The 3,571-nt window shown below is 33.7% G+C and overlaps 1 protein-coding gene across 1 annotated transcript; it reads right to left on the bottom strand.

The window, feature by feature from the left end:
- Positions 1-125: 125 nt before the first annotated feature.
- On the bottom strand, positions 126-3,219 carry LOC105625289 (myosin light chain kinase, smooth muscle-like; the record flags this gene model as incomplete). Its single annotated transcript, XM_012206628.1, has 11 exons — positions 126-295; positions 396-596; positions 698-824; positions 903-1,056; positions 1,137-1,302; positions 1,629-1,957; positions 2,087-2,219; positions 2,497-2,653; positions 2,736-2,871; positions 2,944-2,983; positions 3,051-3,219. Coding segments are annotated over 11 exons (1,782 nt in total), but the record flags the coding sequence as incomplete, so codon positions are not given.
- Between the last annotated feature and the right edge of the window lie 352 nt (positions 3,220-3,571).

Here is a 3,571-nt window from a genome sequence, read left to right as displayed (position 1 = left end):
ATATATATAGTTAGTGTGTGTGTGTGTGTGTGTGTGTGTGTGTGTGTGTGTGTGTGTGTGTGTGTGTGTGTGTGTGTGTGTGTGTGTGTGTGTGTGTGTGTGTGTGTGTGTGCATTTTTACGTACTTTACATTTTGCATTTTCTCGAGCATCTTTTCCATTAATTGTCCAAACAATTTCTATAGGTTTTCTACACTGCGTTCTGACACAGAAACAAGCGGTAGTGCCTTTAGCAGCAACAACTGGTAACGGAGTTTTTGTAAATTGAAACGCTGGCTTGAAAACATCTTTGTAATCTGTTTTAAAACATTAGAAGATGTAAAGCAACAGTATATTAAATAAAAGGACAATCTAATAACAATATTAAAATTAAAATAATTTACAAATAAATCAGACCTTGAACAGCAAAAAGACTACTGCACGACGCAATACCAAAATCATTTCGTACAATACAGGTATATTCACCGGCATCCTCTGGACGAACCTCAGCTATTCTGAGAGCAATACCTCCATCTTCATATATAATATATTTATAATAATTACTATCAGGTAATTCGCGACCATCCTTGGACCAAGTAATCATGAAAGGAGGTGTACCTGAAATAATATAGAAAGAGATTATATTTTAAAAGATTTACTTTATTTAAAAAAAAATTTACTTAGCTAAACATAAATTTAAAGAATAATTTAAGTTTTACCTGTGATCCCAGCTTGAAATTCGTGACAATAATTCTCCATGACAATTGATTCTTTGGGCAATGATTGCAAAAATTGCGGTGCATTCTTATCCGCGATAGACAAATCGTGAGGACTTAATACAGTTACCTGCGAATAATCATATATTTTAAAAGATCTTAATGAAATGGTGACAAATTGTTATGACAACTTGTGTTGGATTTTCACCTGACAACTATTTCTTGTTGATCCAAGAATATTAGTTGCTACACAAGTGTATTCACCCGCATCACTAACTTTTATTTTTGATATTTCGATTCTGGCAGTTGTGCCATCAAAATATCTTTTTATTCTGGAAGATCGTTCTAACGGTTGTCCATTTCTAGACATAAATTATATTTTGACATAATAATATTTTGTTGTAGATTTTTAACTTAATAAAATCTCTTCATTTTTACTTACCTATACCATGTTGATGTTACGTTCGGCGTTCCTCTTATGCGACATTCTAATTGTAAACGGCTGTTTATTCTACTGGTAGTCGGAAGAAGACTTCGATCGAACGTAGGATATGTTCTAGGTGAAGCACTTCTAGTTCTGATAGTTCGACTTATTGATTCGTATCGATCTATTTATAATTAATTTTATAGGATGAGAATATTTGTAAGATAGAAAGAGAAAATACCTCTCGTTTTTTATATACAAGTGTCCCATTTGAACTTTGGACGCAATTATTTCCCAAAATATTTATTATTCCAAAAAATGTTTCAAGAACTGTGGAGCTTACTTTGTTTCGAGAAGAACATCTTTCGATCAGTCACAGATCCTCTATCTGAAAGATGTTCTTTTTGAAACAAAGTAAGTTTCGCTTGAAACATTTCTTGGAATAACAAATAAGGAAATAATTGCGCTCATAGTTTCAAATAACACACTCTGTGCAAATAACATACGTACTTATTACTTCAAGACGAGCACTGGCCTCAATTCGACCAAAATCGTTTTCTGCTGTTATTCTGTAGAGAGCGGCATCTTCTCGCATTACATCGATGATTTCAAGTATCTTAATATCGTCTCGTTCTTTGATAGAGATTCTCGTGCTCGGTGTTACAATGGTACCATTCTTGTCCCATCTTATCCAGGGAGCAGGATGACCGACTATAGCACATTGGAAACGCACAGTTTCGCCTTCTTGAACTAGACGATTATGTGGCACTGCATAAAATTTTGGTGGGGAAACCTTCGGCCTCTTTGATATATCGCTTCGCGGCAGAACTTGCGGCGATCTAAATTCACGTCCGTCTAAAAATAATTTTTATTATTTTTGATATTACCGTTATTTAATTATTTTATTTCTTTTTCTTAAACTTTATCCTCTTTTTTACAAAAATTAAGCCTTTTATTTTATTTTAGACTTACGTGGAACTGCTGGTGACAAGCTTCTGACGGGTGTCGATCGTGGTGTTGATCTCGGAGTCGATCCTGCTGACAGCAGACCCATTGGCCTTATCAGTCTCTGGCTCAGTATATTTTCTTTTCCCTCGGGAACTACGATATACATTAATTTAGATTCTTATAACTTCAAATTTTTACATTAAGATCATCCACAAGTACATACATATTATTAAGAATGTATATTTCATGTAATTATGATAAATTCGATGTTTAATTATCAATTACATCGTTTCGTAAGCTTTGAAAATATCGACAATTAGCATAACAAATAAGAATGTAATTTAAAGAGATATTCACAACTTGCACCACGTCGATTTATTTGTGTGAATCTTTTTATATATATCTTTCAACAGTATCATATATAAATTACCATCTACAACTAAACAGGCCGATGTATATGCTTTTCCAAGATCGTTGTAAGCCACACACGTGTATTCTCCTTCATCTTCAGGATAGACGTGTTGGATATTTAATCGTGCTGTTTCACCATCGAATTCAGTAGCAAAATCGCCTACCATAGTTATAATCTGATAACAAGTATTTTAAATGTTGTGTTAGTTTAACAGCTATGTATGTGCGACATTACTAAGCATTTCAATCTCTTATTACTTTGCCTCCACGTTCCCAACGAACCAAAGGTGGTTCTGGTGTGGCGTAAACCTTACACTCCAGGGAGACAGCGTCGCCGTCGCAACACCGAAGATCTCGCAACTCTCTCTTTATAATCGGCAGAGTCAATACCTTTCTAGAATTTAATATTTTGATGGAACGAAGTAAATAGAAACGTATATACGTCATTAAGCTGTCGTAAGCTTACCCATGAAGAGATTTCTGCGTTTGTTCCTCTTTGCCTTGTCCTGAAAAAGATCATTGAAATAAATTTATATAATATAAAGCAAATTTTGTTTATGTCTCGAAATTTACCTTTGGCATAGATTTGCAAGGAAATTACAGCTTTAGCTTCCCCATGGCAATTGCGAGCTATTATAGAATATGTTCCAGTAAAGTCGAGCTTAGCATAAGGTATTTCCAACCGATATTGTGGCCCTGCACCTATCAGCCGGAAATGAGGTGCATCCTTATAATAATTAGGCTGTAAAATAGAATTCATATGAAATATGATAAAAAAATTAAAACCTGAACATTTAAGATTATAAATACTGCAAGCAAATTTAACTGAATCGAATTTCGTATTTACTGTTTACTGTTTCTTATCAATGTTTGTTCCTTTATTTCATACACGTGAATTTCATTGTTGACCGTAACATACTCGGCCACAAGTGCGATTTTAAATTGTTAAAGCATAAAGAAATAGTGATTCAAAGAATATTTAATTAAACAATATGAAAACAATTTGGATATTAATATGTTTGCAGTGATAATGTCATTCAATTTAATAGCATTTAATTTATGATACCATAATCAATAGCAAGGATGTATCAATT

This window comes from Atta cephalotes (genome assembly GCF_000143395.1).
Source record: "Atta cephalotes unplaced genomic scaffold scaffold00694, whole genome shotgun sequence".
Lineage (NCBI taxonomy): Eukaryota > Metazoa > Arthropoda > Insecta > Hymenoptera > Formicidae > Atta > Atta cephalotes.
The sequence above is the reverse complement of the archived record's forward strand: the minus strand, read 5'-3'. Positions and strand labels throughout refer to the sequence as shown.